This window comes from Bombus terrestris, chromosome 6 (assembly GCF_910591885.1).
Source record: "Bombus terrestris chromosome 6, iyBomTerr1.2, whole genome shotgun sequence".
Lineage (NCBI taxonomy): Eukaryota > Metazoa > Arthropoda > Insecta > Hymenoptera > Apidae > Bombus > Bombus terrestris.
Window position 1 is genome coordinate 535,720 of NC_063274.1, and position 23,627 is coordinate 559,346.

General features: G+C 43.8%; 1 protein-coding gene across 9 annotated transcripts in view; it reads left to right on the top strand.

Annotated features, from left to right (window-relative positions):
* Positions 1-2,321: 2,321 nt before the first annotated feature.
* Positions 2,322-23,627, top strand: part of LOC100645228 — a 190,581-nt gene continuing 169,275 nt past the window's right edge. For 4 of the 9 annotated variants that reach the window (XM_048406399.1, XM_048406411.1, XM_048406400.1 and 1 more), the window contains exon 1: positions 17,047-17,249. In XM_048406399.1, the coding sequence (XP_048262356.1) occupies positions 17,062-17,249 (188 nt within the window). In that variant the 5' untranslated portion in view covers positions 17,047-17,061. Of the gene's footprint in view, positions 3,575-4,391; positions 4,514-16,648; positions 17,250-18,651; positions 22,371-23,627 lie in introns of those variants that run through there. The other 5 variants (XM_048406407.1, XM_048406409.1, XR_007224263.1 and 2 more) reach the window with 5 other exon arrangements.

Genomic DNA, 23,627 nt, shown 5'->3' on the forward strand with positions numbered 1-23,627 from the left:
GCCCCGCTATTCTTTCCGACAGGGGTTCTCAGATTTTTTACTCCCGGAGAATTTTTCTCGATAATATAAGCAGACAGCAATTTCCTCCCTGATATAAGAGTATCGGCCAGGATTTTCGTTCATATAACATCAAGTGTACTTACTTCCCTAATTTTCATTTTATTGATTATATCGAAGATCTTTTTTTTACCATTTTTACATACTCAATGGTCGTTTGTCATTGGTCTGTCATTATGTACCAAATAACATCGAATATAGTAGAACTTGGTCGAACACTTTACTGAAACGAAATGTTAGATGGTGTTCATTTATTTGAACGTGAACTCTAATTATATGAAATATAGAAAATTGTAAGTAGTAATTAAAATCGGTGAATTCAGTGAGAAGTCAGTGATATCAGAAAATTTATTATGGAAATTGTTTGCCCCCTGATAGATTCATATAAATGATATTTTACTATATATTATAAGTATCGAGTTATCGATAAGTTACTATTTATACTAGTGGGAAAAAAAAATGTATCTGCACAATTTACATGTAAAATAAGTTTCAAGTAATACCGAAATCGATTCTGTTTCTGTTTGTACATCGCTAAGTTAATCGCTATGTGTAGCGTGTTTGATTATTTATAGCAGTATTGGTAACTGTGCAATCATGTACCGATAAAAAGAGGAGTGAATTAAATATTCACTTTGATTATCGCTACCGAAGCGATATATTCTTTTTATTTCCAATCGTGTATGTTTGCCTCGAATGCTTAGGTTAGCTATAATTAAATTAATAAAATAAATTAAAAGCATAATAAAGGAACGGGTAACGTATCGTGTTAATTGTCGCATTGATATATTAATTAAAATATCGGATATTTATATTGGTGCATTTATTTTATTTAACCAAGTTTTATAACTGATTTGAAAAACCTGGCTTTCTATACATTTATGTACATGTAACATATTAATTCATAATAGAATTTACGTATAGATATCGGTAGGTTTAAAAGATGGTATTGTTTCCTCGTAGTGGCAGATCGTGTTGCTATCAAATGGACGAACGCGCCCATTCACGGCGGTTCTCATTGGTGACAACCTGTTGCTGCAGTGGCGTAATCAAAATTTCGTCGACATAGTTCGTGAACGATGTCTGTGTCTATGATTAGCATTCTAGTAGAACGCTTCCTTTTCGTGTGACTCACGTTATTGACTTTCTATGAAACTTTTGTGATAGAATATTCAAGTCATTTCTCCTGCATATTCCATACGTTCAAGTACAAAGTAAATTGAATTTAAATTCAATATTACATTAGAATTACATAAAAAATTTTTGTTTCTACATTCAATCAAAGTTATATTTCTCATTCAACGTACTTTATCAGCTTGCTAAAATAAAACGTTACTATTTTCTGTTCTTATGTTTATTCGGTTCAGGCGAATGAGGTAAGTTTGTATTCCGTGTAAGTACGTAGTACGAAACTTTTTTAGAGTTGTGTCAGTCTCTATTCAGAAAAACGTTTGTGTACAACGCTTGAAGAGTATATTTTATGCATTTCTTTGTTTCTATGATCTACTACTCTATTACCTTTTTAACAAATATCTGAATTCTGCTTCGATAATACGTATAGTCGGCGGGGGAAAAAATCCCACAGCATCCGCAAACCAAATAAAATAACTAATAGCGTCAGCTGTTGCTTCGCAATCATTGAATACCATAAATCGAACATCTAACTCCCAATCACAGTCGAATGCCGATTCTCTGATGCTTATGCGTTCTTTCGAATAGTCGCTTGAAGTAGTGTTGAAATTGTTTAGCAAATCGCTATTAGTACCGATATTTTTGCATTTATGCCATTGGCTTGACGTAAGATGGAAATTTAAATAAATAGTTACGTACTGTAAAAAAGATAATGGAACAAAAAAGATGGTATTGTTAATTAACGTTCCATGGGTTTCTTTTCTAATTCCGTGATTTTATTCCGAATTACGTCGCATTTAAAACACATATGACTTATATATGTGTAATTAAGACGCGGCACTGCGTCTTCGGGATATATTAACGGATTGGAACCGTAAGAAATACCTGTAAGAAGGAAGACAGGAAGGATACAAGGGGTAAGCGAAATGTTGTAAATCGCGTAAAACGGCAGAGGCAGCATGGAATTTTCATCCCGACAGAATATCGGCAGGCTTACGCCACTGTAAATCGGTGGATGCTGCGTCAGGAGCAATGGCGGCACTGGCTTACCTGGCCAGTACCTAACCTCCTCCCCTCCTGTTCGTATCGTCGTCACGTTCCTCAGAGCAATCCAACGAACCTGTTGCCCGTTCTCATCCAGTGTCGTGTCGCTTTCACGACGATCGTGCGCGGTTCATTGCGGTTCCTTCAGCTTTGAAAGTTGTCCGCTACTCTGCAGCGAACTCGTCTACGAAATTCGAAGAATCTGTGTTTCGTCTCTCACGATCTTACGATTCCATGATCGAACGTTGTCTTCGTAGAAAAGTATCTTTCGTCTTTGTCAGCCGAAAGATTACACAATTTCATCGCGTCTTGTGAATCTACACGTTGACCATATACGACGATTTGTTTGTGAGCGGCGCACCGTGAGTGAGATTATCGAGAAGTTACGTTCTTGTCAAAGGATTTACCGAGTGGTACGTTTGGTAATTTGTCACGATGTTGGCCGAAGGATTTACAGTCCGAAAAATTACTGCGTTCCGTTAATTGAAAGGAAGCGTTACATATGGAAATTCCTTAGGGACGCATTTTGTCCGTTACATACGATCGATTATCGATAGCGACTTACATACTGTATGCCTGGAGTGATTCGCGCGAAGTTTGGGAAGCTTGTTTCGTGTGCATCATGATTGGCAAAGTGGTTACTTCGAAGATGACGATTCTGCGCGAGAGGAACTATCGACTGGTTTCCTTGAGAGTGGATGAGGCTGTACGCGGACTGAAGGAGACTTTAAGGATTGCACTGTAATTGCAGACTCGATGCCACGGTGGAAAGCGATTTCCTTGTCTCGCATTGGCGTCGCTCTTTGTCCGATGTCAGCGATGATTTACGAGCGCTGTCAGTGAAATTTTTTAACGGATGGAGTGATCGATAAACGTAGAACGGATCTTTTCGCGATTCGATCGCTCGCGGAGCCGAGTCGATATCGGATATGGAATTTAATTTTCTTCGATCGCGAAATTTACTATGCAATTAGAAATGGTTTAGTTTCGATCGTTTAAAATATAAACTGAATTTTCTGTCAATTTTACATGTTGCATTATTATATTCGAAATATCCGAATATACATGATATTCGTGATAATGATATCGAAAATAATCGATACCGTTGATGAAAACGCGTGCTAAATTCTTCGATAGAAGTCAAGGAGTTATAATCGTTGTCCATGGGAGTTGGAAGAAGCGGGTTGCAAGATTTGACAAGTTCGTGCTTGTGTTACCAAAAGAGAGTGCATTTGTGCGCGCGTGTAGTGTAGTGAAATAAAGTACCGAGTGAATCGCGTCGATTGTCTTTGGACGTCCGTTATCGTACGGTCTCATCCATCGTCTTGCGGCTTAAATTACGGTGAGTTTAACATATGCGACAAGGTTGAACGTTAACAACTTGACGTTTGGAGAAATTAAAATTGAAAAGTACGTACGCGTATATGTAAAGAATAACTGTTTTGTTCGATTTATTCCACCTACGTTTTGTTGATTTTTTCATTCGCAAATGAACGAATCGTTCGACGCGCATCGGTTCATCGGTTTTTAGAAAACAAACGAAACGCGTAAAGCGTGATGCGCGTTGAACGTGTGGCGATTAAAGGGGACCAACGCGTGACAAAATGTCGAGATACTTGGCAAAGCGTGCGCGGCCTCGTGACTCATAACATAACCTCGAGAAAGAACGACTCTCGGGCAGGTAGGCATTTGAGTGGTGGGCGTGCTCTCGAATTCTTGTCGTGTCGTTACCGTTCAACCGTGCCGAGAAAACCATTATTCGGTCAGCGATTATACGTAGAAACGATATAAATTTTCCCGTTTTATAAAATAATTTCTTGCTATCATATATACTGCGTCGCTTTCCTCTTTCACAACAATTTTATAATGATAATTATTTGTTGCAACGTTCGATGCAACGGTGCATGCTTATAGCAAATGCACGGCTTCCATGAGAAATGCTTGATCGTATTCGAAGAAAGTGAAACACGATTCGAATCTGCCTACATTTTCTCGAACCTCCTCTTCGATCGATCGATCTTGCGCGCCTGTTCCGTATCTTTTTATTCTCTCACGAAGAGAGATATACTTCCGAATTAAAAAATGGAAGTTTAAGAAAATTAAAAAGATCGCTTTCATTCAAATTACTTGAAAAGTAATAGCGGAACGTTGTTTGGCAGTTTGGCTGAGAGGCTGGAGCGGGAAAGCGGTGGGAGCGGATAACGAAGAAGAGAACGAGCGCGAAGGATGCTGGCTGCCGTGAGGCCGTTCGTCCAAGCAGAAGCTGAGACCGCAACCAGAGGTGAGTGGCCGGTCTCTTCTCCTTGGAATGTTGCGTCGCCTCTCTCGTCTTCTTAACGAAGAATGCAGTTTATCGCTTTCGTACGAAGCATCGGGGATCGGTTCCGGCTACGCTTGATACATTCGTTGGAGTTGTCGAGTTTCCGTTCTTCGATCAGCCATTACTTTTTTCCTGTTTATATTTTCCTGGCTGGATAATCAGCGTGACGAATACGTCGACGCAATATCGTGTCGGTAGTATACCGAAGCATTTTGTCGATAGAGTAGTTGATCGATCGGCGAAAAGCATTTGTAGGTTAAATCAGCTGCATTTCGAAGAAAAGCATTTTAACAACCTTCTTCCGACTCGCGCTTTATAGCTCGAGGATCGTAAAATAATTTTATTTCGTCAAATAGGATTAAGAATTAAATGTGGCGCAACCATCGAGTTTGCCGGTGTACTTATAGAGGTGAAATAATTTTAATTTTCGCGCGAAGAATATCAAATAACGGGCAACTTTATATCAGGGGTAAAGCGTAGTAAAGTGCCTGTATATACAAATATCTATGTACGATAAATAGATATCTAGAACTGTAATTGGAAATGGAGTATTTCGGTAAAGTGCAAAGATACAAGCCAAGCTTTTGACATGGATGCGTTCGTAGATGTTGAATGTATAGCGAGGAGTGCAGGAGGAAATAATCTCTTTCTTCGGGCTGGTTGAAGAAACAAAATTCGCGTAACGAGCCTGTAAATCGGACCTTTCTGCCGATGCACTCGTTGCACCTGCATTTTATACGGGTGTAGGTACTTGGAATTTTCTTTTCGCCCGACGAAGAATTTCGTTTCGAGAGAGGTTCGAAGAACCGTGCTTCTTGTAATTCGTGCTTCGCTGTTCCACGAACCGGAGATCGCAGAGGAGATAAACTAGGAATAGACGTCGACGAATAAAAATTCGGTCGAGTTGACTTCGAATCGCGTTAGCTGCGAGATAATACCGAGAATCTTGCCGTTAGAACGATAGCTTTTTCTTTTTCTTTTTTTTCTTCTTCGTTTTATTCGTTTCGTATCGTTTCATCGAACCCGGTTAATCATCTCTACACGCTAAATCCTCAAGGTTCGTTTTTCGTCTTTCGTTCGAAAGTTACGAAACACCTGGACGAGTTTAATACTCGAAGCAATCGCGTTGTCTCCGATCATTAGTTTTCGATTTTATCGGCAAGATCCTCGAACGGATTTAACGGGACAGCTTGTTGCAGACAATGGGACGAGCGTTCGTTTCAGCGGGTGCGTATCCTTGCCGGTGTGCAACGCGTTCGTATCGATGCCGTGGCACGTAATCGCCTTTCGCGAGCGATCGCACCGAGCCGGTAACGCGCGCCGACAGCGTAGCGCGGCAATTTTTTTACACCGTGCGTTGCGCGTTGCAATTCAAATTCTATTAAGCGTTCTATTCTCGCGCGGAACGCGATTACGCGTGAGATACGAGAGATAGGATATTCGGCATGACGAGTTGCGCGATTAAAGGAGGTCTCGTTAACGCGTTCCTCCGCCACGTGTGTACAAGTTTTCGATACGCGTCGGACTTCCCGACGAAGCCGACCGTTCCGTTCTTGCGACAAATTTGTTTCCTTTCGTCGTATCGCATTCTATACTTTGCCGAGAACTTTTGTTAGAAACGAGAAAAGCGTAGATACAACGAGTGATCGTTGACGCAGCGATGCTGATATTCGAGTCGTGAACGAGGTAGCGAGGTTTTAAATTTTCCGAATCTAGGTGAAGCGTGTTTTCCCGAAGATCGATCAACCGAATTATGCATGCACATGGAGATCGAGCACTCGAATCTCGACTATGCAAATCCTCTCTGGGTGCGAAGGGAGTTACGTACTCGACCAACCAAACAATTAATTATACCGTAACGTTTCGACACGAAGCATATTTACATATATAAAGGGAGATACCAGGCGATAAATCCGTTTGTAATTTTCTAGTTAATAGCTCGTCGACCTTTTCGTTTAAATTTTAATCGCCTCTTCCTCGTCATATATATAACGCAATCGTAAATTGAATCTATACTGGTTATTAAGCAGGCGTTTGTGCATATAAGAATGTTCTTGCTTAGTACGTATCGCTCGATATCGGACGAATCTTGCCAGTCGCTCGGTAATCGGCTCCATCGTCGTTTCACTTCCACCTTTCTCCAAGCCAGCTAACCCGACCCACTTGCCAGGCTCATCCTCCGTATCTTCGCACAAACTTTCCTTCGATCGCAAAAAGTCGGCCGATTCCCACGGTCAGCAGAAACAGTCAGAAACGGTCAGCCTCTGCTTTTGGATCCGTTATTCCGCAACGGGGGTGCGTTTTTGCGCTTTGTGATTCTGTTTATGGGAAACTAAATCTCCTATGGAGTACGGAAAATCGCACGAACTGCGTACAATTGCGAATGTTGTTGCGCACTTTTGGTATTTCGTATCGTCGAATTTTCCGAATCGAATTTCATTCGATTTACCTTTGTAACACTTGGTAGTACTTTATATGCGCGATATCCGATACGATATTATAAATAAATACAATATTAAATTATACGCAGTTGCGTATTATCACGAAAATATGAAAACCTCGTATCGTTGTTTCGCAATAGGTGTTAATGCGAGAAGAAAGAAAATCGTTATTCTTGTCTTGAGATTCGAATCTATCGCATAATAATATTCGTCACTGTCGTCTCGAATATTTTTCTTGACACGTGGAATACCGTCAGATTGGAACAAGGGATGCATAGGCGTCGAAATTGATGGCACGACTGCAACTTGCGAGAATAGGATCTGTCAAAGAGGCCACTGGTGACGAGTAGCGCAGGTGTTATCGCGATAGGTATCGACCAAGTTCTCGTACATTTCTATTCCCACATTTTTGCCGCAGCGAAGCCCACCGTTACAGCGCTATCGATTCCAACTATTCGAACCATTCGCTAAATTGAACGTTCGAACTCTTTCCGTCGATTAACCGAATTAACAAACCCTTTTTCCCCCTTTCTATCGATTTCGTTGAAGGCCCTCGAACTTTCGATAAAAAATGAACTTTTTTTTTGCTGCACTTTATAGAACGGAGCACTATGGCTAAAATAGCCACTACCTTCGATTATTGCCCCTTTTTATACAATGAACGTTATCTTTAATAAAAAGTCGTTTCGAAATAACCACTTTTTTCTCCTTCGTTTCGATAACTGATATTATACTGGAATATGAACTCTGACTTTTTGCACGATTATCGCACGATCTAAAATTAAGAGCGTCTGAACGATCAACGTTCGACAGAAACGTTTAATTTCCGATTAATCGGACCCGAAGAGATTTCAGACAGCGCTGACAATGAGACGCAATCTCAGGTGTTTCGTGCTCGAATTACGCATCTGGAACGAATTACCGCTGAATCGAAACGATCTTCGTCTAATCTGGCGCGTTCGTCTCTGAGTCGCGAGGTTTTCGGTTCTTCGAAATGTATGTTCCGGACGGAACAAATTCTGCGCGATAAATTTCATTCGATCCGAAGAAGAAAAAAGAAGGGAAGACGAAAGGGCAGAAGAAGAAGAAGAAGAGGAAGAGGAGGAAGAAGAGGAATAAGAAAAAGCTACCTGCGGGGAAACTCATCTTTCGTCCGAGATACAAGCTCGACTCGGTATTTCGCTTCGAACACGCCATGGAAGTCCTCGTCGATCCGTGTTCCCCGCGAAACGTCCATTACTCTCGTTCATTCGTTCCGTTCGCTTTCTTCTCGACGGTGCGTTTATTCTGCTTACGCTTACGCGCATGGCGCATACCTCTTTCGCCGCGGCGACCTTCTTGCTCTTCGGTCGATCGCGCGTCCAAGCGTTCGCACACGCGCGTTTCACAGTTTCAACCTGTCCTTCTGCGTGTGTAGTAATACGAAAGAACGAACGCAGTTGGTTACGCGTTACGACACGCTCTCCGCCCAGTTAATTCAGAACGGTAATACCGAAACAAGAGCATCGAAAGTGGTGACCGGCCGCGAAAGCCCAATAGCCAGCCCGAGCCGACATTTTTCTGCCAACCTCCGACTTGCTCGATACTCATCGCCGAGCGTACCGGCGAATAGCCAGGCTCGAATATCATTTACCTGAGATTCAACCAATATGGAATTCCATTCCAAAACCAAAAGTTTGGAATTTCACAAATTCATTGGCCGTTGACAATAATGGAATCACGGATTTCGTAGGCTGCGAAGATGCGAGTAAAACCGATATTGGTTTAAGCAAGATTGAATTTCGGGTCTTGCGAGCTTTTCCCTCGATAAATATAGTTTGAAAATTGAAATAGAATTATGGACCTTCAGTCACCGAAAAGTAAAGCTGTATCGATCGATCTTTCGTTGCGGATAAAATAGCCATGTCTTTCGCGCGAGGAAATTGTGTTTCAACAACTGTGTTAATTGCACGAAATTGTTCAAAACTTTCATTTTATCTCGTTTCTTTCGTAAGAAAAACGTAAGAAAGTTTCCTCAAAGTTGCAACTTTTCTTTTTCCTTTTGTTAAATATTTGATAAAAGAAAACTTCAAACATTCGCGATAAAAGTAACGATAATCACGGGTTATAAGCTATAAAAACATAAGTAACTGGCTGCTAAAATTTCCATTGCTCTCCAGTGCAGCGCCGTTTCTCACGCGAGTCTTTGCTCCGATTCTAGAAACGTGACGAATAATCGAATTGGACGGAACGATCGGTCAGCTGTTAGAGCGTCGCAGTGTGTTCGCTCTTGGACCGGTCACTGGAAAGAGACCTCGTTTCGCAATCGCTACAGACGCGGTCACTTTCGACAGTGCACTCGTTCCAAGATAACGCGGGCAAACGCGCGGTCCAGTTTTTTCTCAATTTTTTTCCCTAAAAATCTTTTATTCCCCGAGCTTTTCGCGTTCCGATCAATTTTTCACGCGATTTTGAAGATTCACCTACGATATACGTACGTATTTCTTCTGTCTCGCCTTGCGTTCTTCTTCGATACCGACTCTGATCGGTAATTCTGCGAGAAAAACGATGCATCTTTCTCCGATGAGAGTACTCGCGTGCTTAATTTCGCGTTGACTTTGATCCGCCCTTTTCAAAAATCATTTCGTTCGACTCTAAACGAGGTCAAGCTTAAGGAACATTCTTAAAATAGGAAAGGTACAACGTCACGTATGCCGTGCACGAGCGTTTCGAGTAAATTTTCCAACGGCCGTCCGATCGCGTGGGCCAATATCCTCGCGTACGAAGAGCTTGAATCATTTATTCGTATATTCGTGATCTCGTGGAAATTGGAAAAGTATTTTCGTGCGAATTATATGGAGTCACGTAACCTCGTAAAATTCTGTTATAAAGTCGATGGAGACCGGTGGCAAGACGGAAAATAAAAGGGAAAAGAAACAAGCGTACGGACAAAAGGGAATAACGTGTGGTTTTCATAGGTACGGCCCGACCACGTAAACCCGACTTTGTCCGACCGTTAACAGTCTCGCGACGTGCTCTCTCTTCGACGCGACGCTCGAATTATACGCGTGACAACTACTCGCGGAAAGCGAGTGGAACGGATTGTAAAAGCGAGGAGGTGGAGCAACGGGTAGTTGACCCTTAACCGAAGTCGGGTTGCTCCTTATCGACGCCTGCTGCGAAGTACCCTTCCTTTCAGTATCCTTTAGTTTCCTCTTCCTTTCTCTTTTTCTTTTACATCACGCCAGCATATTGTTCGATCGATTTTCTCGCGACGGGTACGTTTACTTAACGCGAAAGATCGCAGTTCCGTTTGCTTCTAAGAATGAAGATGGCCATCTCTCACTATCGTTTGGAAACTGGCTATCCGATAGATAGGTTCTCCGCGTAAAACAGCTCGTTTCGATTTAAAAATCAAATCGAATTTTGATTCGCTTGTTAAACGCTTGTAATTTGCTTTCTATAACGTCTCTGCTCGCAAACTTTCGTTCCTCTACCAATAAATCCGTTTTTCCGTCAACGAACATCGAAATAATTAAAAATATCCAGTCTGTCGGCGAAAAATCACCTCGCACGTTTCTTATTTCCGTATCGCGTTACATCGTTCTAGCGATTTCTTTCCTATCCGGAGTGATTGCCGACGCTTTTCAACGATCTCGAGGACCACTAGCCTTCTCATATCTGCACGGAAGCGGTGGAAGCGACGACACCGCGCCACGACGGGGATGGCGGCGCAATAATCGTTTGTTGTCGCTCGGAGCGCTCGTTTCTTCCTCCTCTTACTCTCGTCGTCCTCGTTCGCGCGCCAGTAATTTCGTTCGCGTAATTTGCCCGTAAACGGCAAGTCGTGAAATTTTCCGCGAGAGGCTCGATCATCTTAAATCTTGCGGGCCTCGCGAAGCGCCTTTCGTTACCGCTACGAGCTGTTGCCGCTGCGTGAAATTACCACGATCGGTGAAAGGGACGAGCGTAACTTAATAACTCGATGCTTAATGCGATGTTTACGTTTTACCGTATCGGTTTCCGATATATAGTTGCGTTGAAGTATTCTCCTTGCCTTTTCCAGGTAAAAGGTAAAGATCGTGGCACTTTCTACTTTTTTACCACGCTAATTCGTGGGTAGATGCTGGAAGCTGTTTCAACGTGGAGCGAGTGGGCAGAGGGGGCTCGATAAAATAAATAGCGAGCAATCGAAATTGCGGATATAACGTAGGCCGGCTGCGGGCAAACCGCCCCGGTGATACATCGACGGCAATATCCACCTGTTTCGCATGAAATACGAAAGCGCGCTGTCGCGCCGCGCCTCCGTACATCTTCGATATTGCTCTCACCGGGCTGAGTTACGAGAACGTTGCCTTTTTCAACGCAACGGGCCTCGCTCATTGAATATACGGATACCACGGTGCGTCCGTTTGTTCGAGAGCCGGTCTTTCCTGTCCTTTTCGCTTTTTCATCGTCCTTCCGTTTTCCTCCGTCTCCATTCCTTCCATTTGCAAGCTGTACAAATTTACAACCGTACGCTGACGGTAAATCTTCGCCGAAATTTCTCCCCTACCGCCTTAAACGTTAGATAATCTCGTTGATATTAAGAAAAGAGGAAAATGGCGTTGACAAAGAAGCCGAATCGGACAGCGAACGAAAGACGATGTTTGGCGGCCGATCCGCTAGAGAAAAGTCGATAGCGGATAGAGCGGCCGGTGCTGTGCACGATGGTGTTTCTCGTTTCGCTCGGTCTCTCGACTTACCTGTTTCCGAATGGATTTGAGCAAGACGAGATTCGCGAGCGTACTTCCATAAACGTTACAACCTTGCGCTCGCTCCGTACCCCAGGCAAGTTTTTAGTTCTTTGATCTTTTGGTAAAGTATATCGATACTGTTTGTATCGCGATTACCGTTGCTGTCAACGTTTCATCGTTCAAAGTTATCGAGTACGAGGAATATCTTTGCGAAGAATTAGCAGGAATGAGCAGTCTGCTCTGTCTATAGATATCGGATAAAATGGCAAAGATTTCAACAGTAAGCTGGAATATCTTTCTCCGTTTTCGCGCGATGCCGTTACGTCAGAGAAGAAATTCTGGCGAGCTTCTATCCCCGAAGGGTCGGTCGAACAGCGACAAAAAGAGACATCTGGATCGTCGAGGCGTGAGATCCTTGCGCTTCTGGCGAACACGTGTCTCCGTGTGAACGCACCTTGCTCCCAGCTTCTCTTTTTCTACGACAATTCGTTGACGATTTTCACGATCACCGATTCACCGCGTCGAGAACATTCGCGAATAACGCGTCAGAAACATTCGTGGCATTAACCTGTGTCTTCCTTCCACGTTCAACTCCCTTTCCAAGTAAACGCGTTTAAGCCTTCAGCCTTCTTATCTTTTCGTTTGCTTATTTCCCTGCAAGCTTCGAAATATCTGATGTAATATCTACGATGTTTGCGGTGCTCGAAATAAAGTTTCTTCGTTTCAGAGATGGTCGATATATGCGTTTTAGTTTCGCGTTTGTTTCTTGTTCGCCGACTTGCTTTTCAAGGCTGCTAGTTTGGTAAAGTTCGACCGGAGAAAAAGTCTTCCAAACTCCATCGTTGTATCGAACGTGACGAAAAGTAGTTTGAGTACTCCTTTGTTTTAATTACGGATCGTCCAGCGGTCTTTTTAATTAAAATTTAGCGAACTGTGTTCTTCGACTTGCGTTATCTAGATCGTAAGTTTGGTTGTTTGCAAGTCAGACGTGAAAAAAAATGAATAGCCGGTATTTGAAATTCTAACGTTTTGTAACTAGAATAATTATCAATTTGTTAAATATGGCGATACGATTGTTCGATATATGTTCAAGATTTTGACGACGATATTACGCGAAGTAGGAAAATCGTAATATTTTGCACTTATCGTACATAGGGATACTCGAGTAGATTTCGTCGAGCGTAACCTCATCGAGTCGATGTTTTGAAAGCGTTGCAAGAATTTTCCGAATGTACTTCACGTTCCTAAAGCCTACCCTTCAGACCGCTGTATTTTATTAACGAACGTGATAGTCAGCCGAAGGGAAGCGTAAAATGCATTCGGAATTCAAACGATCGATTCGAAATTTCCAACGAAATTCGCCACGAATGGAAATTTACAATATCTATAACGAGTTGACGTTATATTAGCGATTTATGATACGCAAGGACGCATTACGACACGGCCGTGGAATGTGGGAAAAAGTACGAAGATGGAGCAGTCGATCGCGATTTCGTCTCTGATTTTACTCCGCTTCTGGATGTTTTTAACGATTTCCGAGGAAATTGCGACTCGCTGGCGCGAAAACTAATCTCCACACCTTTGACGTAATTGCAGCGCGAGCGACAGCACGATTGCATAAACAGCCGATCGATATTCCGTCAATTACGGCAAACACTGATCCGTGGGTGGAAACTAACGCGCGAACAATGGTATATTTTTTACCAGACTTATCCGACGAGTCTATAACCTACAGCGCGTCGATTTTTATGATACAATTACGAACATTTACAAACTAATATCGTTGATTGGTAAATCATCGCGCAACAGATGCCGATCGATCTTGTTTTCGAAATTGGTGGACACGACGAAATTGCGAAGAATCGAAAGAAAACTGTCAAAATATCGCTATCGTTTTGTTTCGTTAATTTTCTATGGAAATCGAACGTTTATTACGGATGCTGAATCGATCCGATCGTCTCGCGAGAAAACAGAGGCGAGTGCGTTTTCTCTCGACACAGGCGCTTCCGTGCTTCGCCGATCGGTCGGATCAACAACCGGACGCTCTTCCTACCACTTTGCCTTCTTTAGCGTTTCATCTACCGGCCCGCTCGTTCGTCTCGCCTCGAGCCCAGATTCGCAACGAATACGAGATACAACGAGTATTTTAAGTAATCTTAACCCGTTGCCTCGTTATATCCAGTCGTACTCGCCACGTACCTTCCACTTCGGACCGGACGAATACAAGCTATATTTGTAACGAAGCGCGATTTTTATTTCAAGCGCACGATCGAGCGATGTCGCGAAACGACCAGCTGGTAAACTTTTCACCGCAAATTGACGATATAGGAAACGATGATCGGAACACGAATCGTCGAAGGAAAATTTACGAAGCAGATTGCGCGACGAATCGCGAGTTATACGAGGCAACGGTAAGAACGTTTCCTTCGAGGGAAAAAGGAATTCTAACGTGTCCCGGTGTCCCTGGATGTCGGATTCTCGTTCGGAGATCTTTATAGGTTGTACGGTTAATTGCTCGACGAACAGATCGATGCCAATCGCCATGGATTCCTCGAAGCGCGACCGAACGGATTCGAAACGGGATGATTTGGCGCGGTAACCAGCCCTTTTACGCGAGTACGTTGCGCCAGCGTTGCGCACCCCGCCTAGTAACGGTAGAAAAGGTTTCCAAGAACGCAACTGGCGACTTCTTTGCGCAGCTGCTACCAGCCGGCTTCGAAACGGAAATAAGAATTCCGGATCTGACCAAAAGAAGTCCGGACTGCTGCCAGAAGAAACTGTAGCAAACGAAATGGCGAAATGAAAACGTAAAGTTGCAAAGAGTATAGCGGTGGAGTAACGACGGCGAGAAGGTGGACGAGTCCGAGTCATTTTCCAACAATATGGTTTTATATCGCAAAGAACGATTTCGTTTCTTCGAACGTTCGTTTTAACGAAACGAAGAGAGAAACATGTTCGAAGTGATTTAGGCCGACATCGTTTGTATTTTATGTATTCTTCGAGTCGTCGAGCATCTCGATTTTGCCTAGCGAAAAACGAGGTGACGCAGAGTGCTGGCAGAAACGAAGGACGACACGTTGGTCGAGTCGCGACGACGCCGCGGCGCTACGCGAACAAACATCCCCAGCTGACATACGCGCGAACACGTGTGTCTCCTCCGCTGCTCGTCTGCACGCCGCGCCGCGATGCTTCTTCCATTTCTTCGTTGTCTTGGCTTCTTTCGGCGCGAACTCGTGCCGGCCAGTATCGTTCGAACCGCAGCCGCCGCGAAACAGCTCGGCGACTCGATCACCCGCCAACGTCCGCGATTTGTTTCTCTTTGTTTCGGAATTTTCGCCTTGTCTCCCTTCTCCTTCTAAACGGATAGTTTCCAGTTTCCAAAGAGCAATTTGGAGAAACGAATGTAGATAGGAGAGTAAAGCGAAAGAAAGATCCCCGTTCATTTAAGAGACTCGTTCGAAACGTGGAATGACACGAATATCGCATCGATTAATTAGAACGCGAGTGATTGGAATTGCCAGTTAAAGTGTCAAGTGCGATTGGATATTATATCGAATATTAATTTGTGTCGTTCGTCGATGAGACGAATCGGCGTTAAATCGGACGATGTACAACCGTGCATCGTATCGAAGGTTCGTCGAAATTCAACGAAAAGAGCATTTTTAGACGTAGAAGAATGGAATTAACGTGGAAACGTTTCAAGTTTCATCCTGTGGCGTAGTCGAAGAAACGGGTTTGGTTACTTTGTTGCCAACCGTGGATAGCGATTTGTGGTCTCCGACGTTATCCTTCGTCTTATCTCTTTTATTCGTCTTTGTTGGTTTCGCTTTTGCAATTTAAATCGTTACTTAGCATCCGCGGAACATCAGTTTTTTCATTCGTGTTTCTTAAACGAGTAACGTTTGCGAAATAGCAGGTTTAATGAAAATTGGACGAGATACGTAATACCTTGTTACGTTGGAATCGATCGAGAAATGGTTTGCATGGTCGTTCGGGCTTCGTCGGCACGTTCTCCGACACCAGAGTAACTACACCATGTAGAATCGACGTTGCAGTCGTTGCTCGAATATTAAGAGTCGTTGAACAATTATTAAAGGAGGCGGATGGTCCCGTGGAAGATGCAGGGTGGGAGCAATGGAACGCGCGAGAAGAAAGATAAAGAGGGAATAAAAAGCTCGTAGCTGGAACGACGTTTCCTATGTACGTGTCTGAAATACACGAGGAGGATCGCTACGCAACCGGTCCGCCGCCGTTCACATTGTTTCGCGTCCTCTACGTTCCGCGCTCCGCGCTTCGTCTCCTGCGGCTCGATTCTCCGTTGCGTCCTGCCCCCTCTGAATTTCGATCGTGCACGAAATCGTCAACGGATCGCTCGCTGCACCCATCCAACCGTTTATCCGACCGCTCTAACAACCATATCCACTTTTCAGCGGTTCAGCGGTTGCAGAGAAGTTTGCGAAGACTACGGCAGTCGCGTAGAAATATCTTCATTTTGTCCAAGCACATCGTACGATCGACACGATGATTTCGACGTTTCGTGTCACCGGTCTATTTTTAAAGTCGTTAGCAACATGCTGTTATTACGGGGATTTATAGGCACGCGGTTGCCTCGGACAGTTTCTACACAGTTTTGCCGACTCCAGAGATGGCCGTACATTAGAAAGTTTGTACAGCGTATCCGCTTCAAAACCAACGTTACGAATCCTTACAGACATCCGGTGCACATAAATTTCTCGCCTTCTCGACTCACGCGCTCGTATCGTCCGCTAAATCTCCGTACAACGAAGACGTCGGGCCGATGGATGCAAAATTTGTTCGATCGTCGAGCATACGCACGAACGTCGATGTTTAATAAGTGCCCGAAGCAATTTTCAAGAAGTCATCGGTTATTTCATGATCGTATAAAAGTTGAGAATCGTAAACTCCAAACTTTAGGAGGAGAAGACCAGAGACTCGAACGATCGTTTCGCAACAAAGATCGGACGATGATGACCCAACGAATCGATGGTCGATGGTTGGGAAGGAAGAAGTGGGCGCGGATTTGAACGGAGTCGGCGAGATAAAAAGAACCGCTTCTCGAAATTGCAGCGTGTACACGGTGGCTTCGGCATGTCCGTGTTGCAGTTCGTAGCTTTTGGCTCGAAACACGCGCCAACAAAACCGAGGTCCAAGTGTCCTGGATGAAACAGCCGTTTCGTTCAGGGTGGCCGTCGATCCGTCGATGTTACTACGATCGGTCTTTTGGTTTTTCGAGAAGCAAGCTCGCGAAGAAACGGCCAGGTCGCTCGTCAACGTCCTCGCGAAGAAAGAGAAGAGCGTTCGAATTTCTTGAAACGGATAGCGAGTTCCTGGCATGTCGAACTGCTGCAGTTGCATCCGTCGTTGCGCCACGGACGCTTATCAGCCGTTGAGCTCGCAAAGATTCGGGTGCAGCGGTGCCAAGGTCCACAGGGATGGCAGAGAGGTCATCAGGAGCCCGAGGAACCAGCGTAGAAAGCTGAGCGTGCGGTACGACGCTGTCAGACCAGCCGGAGCAACAAGGTTAGATGATCGTCTGTCGAGTTAACGATCGCAATGGGAATTGTACGTGTGAACTCGTGGAAGTGGGTGATTGTCGCTTTGACGAGAGAGGAATTGGTTTGATGGTTGTTTCGTTAGAGAGTTATGAAACTACGTTTCATGCGATAGCCGCAGGTTTGACGTAAAAAATATCCTGTATAATCCGATATTTTTCATCCGATATTTTACGCTTTTAAAAATGTCGATACATAATCGCGCATAATAGGTGTGCGCTAGTTGTTTACTTTTAAATCTAACGAAAGCGTATTGTATTTTGACAATGTCGGTGACGCTTCTCGCGCGTCGTTCGTATATTTGGAAATTTTTATTCACGTAAACAGACGCGACGTATTCGGAATACTAACGACGTTGGGCTTGGCTTGGTCCCAAATAGTAACGATTTTGTAATAATTTTTCATCCGATAGTATCGATTCTACCGTCAACTCGTTTCCCTACATTCGGCGTATCGAAATCGATCGACGAGAAAGAATTGTTCTGTACGTTTAACAAAATGGTAATACATTAAATATTTATCGAAACCCTTTATCGAGCCCATTGCGACGTAAGCTAATGTATTCGTAATATCGCATTTCGTGGAAGTTTACTTTCTTGAAAAGATAATCGATGAATTTCAGCGCATCAAATTGTCATTTTACAAACACTCGTCTTAGTAAAGACGTTAATTCGCGTTTCTTCGACTACAGGAGCTATCGAGACGATAATATTAAAATTAAACGACGCTAACATCGAATCGAGCGATTTTAATACGACGGTAACGAACAATACGAAATGACACGGTAAGACCTACGGAGCGAATCGTAATAACATTTCCTACCTAATGCGTGCAATCTCTTTCTATGTTGCAGGTAAGTAAGTTATTATCGATCCCGATAATTCCAACTGTCCGGAAAATAAAAAGTAAGGTAAGATTGTTCGCGATATGATCTACTCGCGTTTTACGTGTATGCGACAAACGATCGAAATCTAAACTAGGTAAGCGAGGATATTTCATATAATGTTCGAGCAAGACAACTATAACTGCGTAAGATCAATTTATCCATATATTCCGATATAAATTTGGCGGTCGAATTTACAGCCTGTCGAAGCTCTTAATTCTTATTTCTCTTGCACGGAAACGCGTTCGAATCGATCACAGTTCCCTCCATCCCCTCCACAGGCGTGTATCAATTCCCCTAATCGTTTCGCGCAATTCGTCAGATATTTTCAAAAGTCAAACCAACAGCGAAACTAAAACTAGAAGCAAAATGAAAATAAAATAAAAAAAGACCGATCTAAAGTATCCCTTATCGGTCTGAAATCGCAAAATTTTTGGAAATTGCCGGGCAACCCTGTAGTTTCGGTGATCATTCAACCAGCCGGAGGGTTAGCGTGGCGCTCGCATAGTATTCCGCGTTCCATGTTCCCGTAGTACTCCGTAGTCGTGGGGGGTGCGCGAAGGATTGCGGTCGTGTGACTGCTACCCCACCAAACACGGGGTAGTCCCGTGATTTTTCCACGATCGTACGGAAGTGGTCGTCAGTTCCGCAGGAACTCTCGCGTGGTTCGGACGTTCGCGATACGCTTTTCGTTCTCTCTTTCTCCCCTCCCTCCCCTCTCCCCATCTCTCTCTCTTTCTCTCTCTCTCTCTCTCGCTTCGATTCCTCCACCGTGCGTGATCCAGTCGCGTTTCGCATTGTTCGCGTCCGTTTATCGGCATACTTTATCATTCTACGTGCTGTCAGTGTTTCCGACTTTCTTTCTGTATTACCTTTTGTCGCGCGATTTTTCTGTGCCGGCGAAATCCTTTATACTCTGTACGACAGTCCTTATTTCGCTTCGTCGACAGAATTTTTTTCAGTCGCTCCGTATAATTGTTCGTACGTTACACGTTTCTTTTTTCCTGTTCTTTTTTATCTCTTTTATTTATTAACGTGGTTTGTCTTTATTTTTCTCCGATTATAGCGTTACAAACGACTCGTTAAATTGTACATGGATCGAATAACGCGAGAATTTGATACTTTGATAGCTGGTGCTAGTTTCATGATTCTCGAGTGATCTACGTTTAAACGAAGCTATTTTTCGATTAAACATCGCGATAACATTTAATAAAACGAATCACGTAAACTTGCGTCTGTTCTCGAGGAATCGACGTTACTACCGCGTTTTAGTTTTTCCAAATGATCTTTCAGACCAATGTGTTACGCCACCGTTTGATCTTTTTCGAAAAAATGGACGAAGAAATTAACGTTGCGTTTTCGTCGTTCGAATCCCAGCGAAAGCACGTTGTTCGATATTTCGCGTTGGTGTCGCGTCGATTGATTGTAATCGGCAAAGTATACAGCGCGTAAAGCTGGGAGAAAAATGGTGCCGGAAGCGGTCGTTCCGTACGTCGAGTACCTAATAATTTTGTAATTATTTTCTCGAGGATAAAATAGAGAAAAGAAGAAACAGCAATGATATCGCGTGTGCGAGGTTGGAAGAGTAGGAAGGCAGGTGATCGAATTTCCTATTCCGATCCATCCTGTTTTTTTCTTTAAAAGTAACCGAGCGACTGTCTCCGTTTGCCTTGGCTTTTGCGTGTCTGTTAACTCGTGCGAAATCTATTTGTCCGAAATGAAACGTTAGCGTCGCTGGCATTTTCCGACATTTCTCTTTGCTCGCTCTCTGGTAAAAGATCGACGGCCTCGCATTTTATTCTTCTAAATTTGTAATCTCTAACAGTATCAATAGTAATTTCATAAAAATCTGCTCGTTTATCGCGCAAAGAAACGATCGGAGTTAACTCATGTCGTAAAATATATTTTGCTTTCATCCCTGTATCAGTCGTTCTTCGTCGATCGCAGAGCGTCGATCCTATCGCGAGAGCTTCGTTCAAATCCGTCGAGCACCGACGAGACCGGGCGACGTTCCGTTAACAAGTTGGAATACGCGATACACCCAGTCTTTCAGCGGGGGTCGAGCTCCTCGCAGGAAAAATCGTGCTTTTTAAGGTCGGGACTCTTCTGCTTTTACGCTTTCGAGCGGATCGGTGGTGTACCAGCTTTCGTCGCGTCGTGCAAATAACGCGCGCAGACACTCGCGGTGACGAAATACCTAAATGAAATTTCTGTCACGCGTAGTCTTCGTCGCCGAACCGAAGCGGCTTCAACGAATACCGCGGCATCGTGCAACTACCTCTGACCCCGGTATCACCAGCGATAAAGCGATTTTCATTATATGTGCATAGTTGTAGGATTATCCAGCAACGAGGATCACTTCGTTACGGGTTTTCCTTGTGAAATTCGTCCACAGAAATCTTCTCTTTCTTTTCCAAAAATGTTCCGATAGTTGGAATAGAAGTCGGATAATTTTTCAGGGAAGATCAATTTGGCGGAGTTTTTGATCAACTTTTTTGAATACGTCAGAAATGTAGTCGATTTTACCATTACCGCCACTATGCCGTTACGACCGGTTAAATTTAATCGTAATTGCCAGTTATTAATTGCAATTCCGTATATCGCAACCTTTGTTTGTTGTACGTACAACGAACGCGTGGAAACGTTCGGTTTCATCGAAGAGGAATTCGAACGAATCGAGGATTCGTGGAAACTCCGTGTCGGAGGTTAAATATGTGTGCGTGGAGAAAAAGTCCTCGGTAGAATGCAACGCTCGTCGAAGACGCGCCTCTTGGCATTTACGCTGCGTGCACCGTGCGGTACTGTTATTTGGACGGGCCTCGTCCATACGATTCTGGAACGGTTGCTCCTCGTTTCCATGAAATTTCCTAGGAAAACGGTTCCATTTTACCATTTAAAGATGCGTATCGCGCGACGCATTTGCCGAAACTACCGAATACCACACCGAATTTGCATAACTGGACTTATTCTCGCCGTAGTTAGCCTTCGACGAGTCGAGGCCTCGTGTTTTTATTTCTCTCGTTTCGTCCACGTATTTTCCGTGTTTCGCGTTTTCTTTACCGTCAATCCGTTAATTGGCTTGATCGAACTCTGCTTTCTAACGTTACGATTGTAAAAGAGATTGATATTTTCTTCGCCACTGTTTCTTGTATCTTCCTTCGTTTAGATTTTACAATTTTATTGGTCGTTAACGAGTTAAAGAAAGTATAAATTGCTTTTTTTATGCTCAAGTTAGACGGAGTAGAGAGAAAATGTAAATTGAATGAAACGATGCACGGTGACCTTCGGCCGATTCATGGCCGTGGGAGAAGAGACTAGCGATTTTAATCGTATGCTGCGAATAACGTACAGAGGATACGGGACATCTGGTTCTCGTTTGTAAGAAGCGAGAACCCGGTTGTCCAAAATGCTTCTTCAAGCAGCGCAGCATTTTGCAAGTGCTCTGTACTTTATTTACAGGATATTTGCGTCTCCTGCCTGTGCGAGCTTCTTCCGCGCTCTATTGCGAATTATTTTTAGGAAAGTCACTGGACGCTGCTCTGTTAAGTTTACTCTTTTTTTTTTTTTTTTTTTTGTTACAAGCGTGTAATAGAAACGTATCGATATAAAAATATATATACGCGTTAACGATTGGACGAATGAAAATCGACGTACTAAGGAACGGATCGTACAACTCCGATTGTAAAAGTAAAAAGTTCGTTTTAGTCCGACGATAGTCGAAAATAAACGTATTCTCGTACTCGTTCTACCCTATCTGTTCGCAATCTTTCCGGATAACAGTTACGATTACGTAAATTGACTCCGTTGGCTAGAAACGATCGAAATCTCGTTTGTCCGAGCAAAACGGTCTTGTATTCCGACATGCAAATGTAGGGTCGCGGAACAGGGAGATAATTTCACGGCGATCGCGCCCGGTCACGTTGTTTATGCAGGGCATCCCTATAAATATTCAGCGCCATCGCGTCCCCTATTTTTCATCCCTGTTCGTTTCCGTTGGTTTCCGGTCGCGGGCTCGCGGTCCCGTTAAGGCAATCGTCGAAGAGTTCGGTAACGAGGCGACGCTGTTTCCAGCGAGGTGTTTCGCGAGAACGAACCGCCTTCCACGGAATACAGGCGGCTACCAGTGAAAGTGAAAAAGGTGCGTGTTCGGTTCAGGCGTTCCGTTCCGTTCGGACTTCCATTTTGTACGCTGGATACCACACCGAGGTAAGATCTTTCGCGAATTTACCCGCAGAAGTTGCGTATCTTTTGCTCTTATAGTTTTCTCCTTTTTTCTTTTTTCTTTTTGTAAAAACGGTCTCGAGTACTTTTAATATACCTAACTCGCAAGCAAGTTAAAGTAATTGAAAAATTCACTGGCGCAAGAAGCGTCAGTTGCACGCGAACTGCTACCTTCTACGTTTAATCCTGAATTCAATCCGTAGTGGGATCTGTGATTATATCTTACAAAAGGATATACTTTCGAGCTTTTACATCGTAATGCGCAAAGCAGGTTGTGTTTACTTTGCCGACATTTTCGCCACAGTATGGTTATCTCTCGACTATTATCGAGAATTTTATCGATTTTCTCGTTCCGTGGTAAAACTACTTATTTCGAATTCGAATTACGGGGTGGATAACCCCGGAAACCTTAGAAATTACAATCGCGTTATTGCCGCCTCGGTATCCAAACGTACTTGGATGTGTCGCCGTAATCAAGACGAGATATCGAGTCGAGCGCATCGATTCGATATAAACGCAATAAGGAATCAAAGTCGCTGGTTGATAGGATTCCTTCGCATTGCATCCGTATCGCGGCAAACTCGACAGAATTCTATTAAAAGTTGCGAGGCCGATTAGATTGCTCGTACGTCCGTTCCCGATTGGCGCGTTCCGCCTTCGATGACATTTTTATTTCATCGACCCTCGCTGCTGAAAATTCCGCCGTCGACGAATTTCGTTTGACGAATCCATCGAAATCTCTTCGATATCTACGAGTTATAATTAACAACGAGTTAATAACGACGATGGTTTTCCGAGGCGCGGTGAAAAGACTGGTCACGACAGAGAGCGGAAACGGAGTCGTACAAAGGCGGAAATGGCTGCTTCGTCGTCGTTTAGTCGCCATTATCGGAAGAGGCGTAAAGTCAAGAAGAAAACGTATTACACTCTAAATTCAACCGCTGGATAAATTTGGCAGCATATCCCTCTAGGAAACCTCGTTTCGTACGTACGAGACGTTTGTCGTTACGACCCGAGATCTGTCTACGCGAATCGATGGCGAGCCGAGTATTTGCACGAATAACTCCGTCCAGAGGAGCTTCTTCGATTGCCGTAGCGCAGCACGATGCGATAAAATGCGTCTTGTAAAATAAAGTAGCGTCGGAACAGTCGAGATAAACGAATCGCCATCGTTAAAGACCGCGTAACTCGCCTGCGTTTACATCTACAAGGACGATCGGCAAACAAGCGTTTTAATTCGCT